Source organism: Bombus impatiens, unplaced genomic scaffold (assembly GCF_000188095.3).
Source record: "Bombus impatiens unplaced genomic scaffold, BIMP_2.2 scf_1772, whole genome shotgun sequence".
NCBI classification, from domain to species: domain Eukaryota; kingdom Metazoa; phylum Arthropoda; class Insecta; order Hymenoptera; family Apidae; genus Bombus; species Bombus impatiens.
In genome coordinates this window covers 4922-5983 of record NT_178191.1, presented here as the reverse complement: position 1 = coordinate 5983, position 1062 = coordinate 4922, and the positions used below count along the sequence as shown (strand labels likewise).

At 48.4% G+C, this 1062-nt stretch overlaps 1 protein-coding gene across 1 annotated transcript in view; it reads left to right on the top strand.

Annotated features, from left to right (window-relative positions):
• Positions 1-934, top strand: part of LOC105681701 — a 1324-nt gene extending 390 nt beyond the window's left edge. Inside the window, exon 2 of the mRNA XM_012392839.1 lies at positions 827-934. Coding sequence (XP_012248262.1) covers positions 827-934 — 108 coding nt within the window. The remainder of the gene's footprint in view (positions 1-826) is intronic.
• Positions 935-1062: the final 128 nt, after the last annotated feature.

Here is a 1062-nt window from a genome sequence, read left to right as displayed (position 1 = left end):
CCCCCCCGGGTGGGAGCTCCGGGCGCTAGCGCTCAAAAAGTGATACACCCACCGGAGAGTATGGCATCCGGGAGAAGATCCGACAGAGCAGGCTGCTCCGAACGACATAGGAACCGCTGATGCGGTCTTCTCAAACTGGGAGGAATGGAGAAGCCGCCACGGCCTCCCGCTCACATTCAGAATGACGCAGATGCTCACCGGACGCGGCATGTTCGGCGAGATTCTGAAGAGAATCGGACGGGAGACGACAGACATCTGCCACCACTGCGGAGAGGACAGGGACATGGCGCAGCACACCCTGGAACTCTGTCCGGTGTGGGAGCTGCCCCGATACTCCGTGCGGCACGCCACAGGAGGAACATAGACTCCCACTCCCCTGATTACAGAGGCGATGCTGAGGAGGCCACAGACATAGACGATTTACTCGTAGCTTCTGAGAATGACGAACAACATCGCGAGAACTTGCAGGTCCTGTTTCAACGCCTCAACGTCTACGGGGTCGTTATTAATTCCGCGAAGTGCGAATTCGGCGTCCGCGAAATTCAATTCCTCGCTTATACTGTAACCGCCGAAGGGATAAAGCCGCTGGCTGAACGTGTCGTGTAAAATTAAGATAAAAATAAGGAACTTGTTAATTTCCGAAAAGGAGATAAAGTTCTTGATAAAGTTCTTTTTATTTTTTAAAAAATTAAGATAAAAATAAGGAACTTGTTAATTTCCGAAAAGGAGATAAAGTTCTTTTTATTTTTTAATCAATTTATACAATTTTTTCGGTTCGCGATGATACACTTTCGATACTTGGATTAGTTAAGAATTTTTTTTTTAGAGATCGCATCTCAACAGAGATCAAAATTTGTCAAGAGAGGAAACTAATTATCCTGCTAATGAGTCGTCGAGCGACGTCGAAGACCAAGAGAACGAGATCGATGCTTGAGTAGTGGAATCCGGTAATATGGAAGAAAAACGTTGGTAAAGAGCCATTTACTCGCAACGCCAACGCCACGGGTAGTACTAGGATGGGTGAACGCCTGGGACACCGTGTGGCGTTGGCGAAGCGTGCCG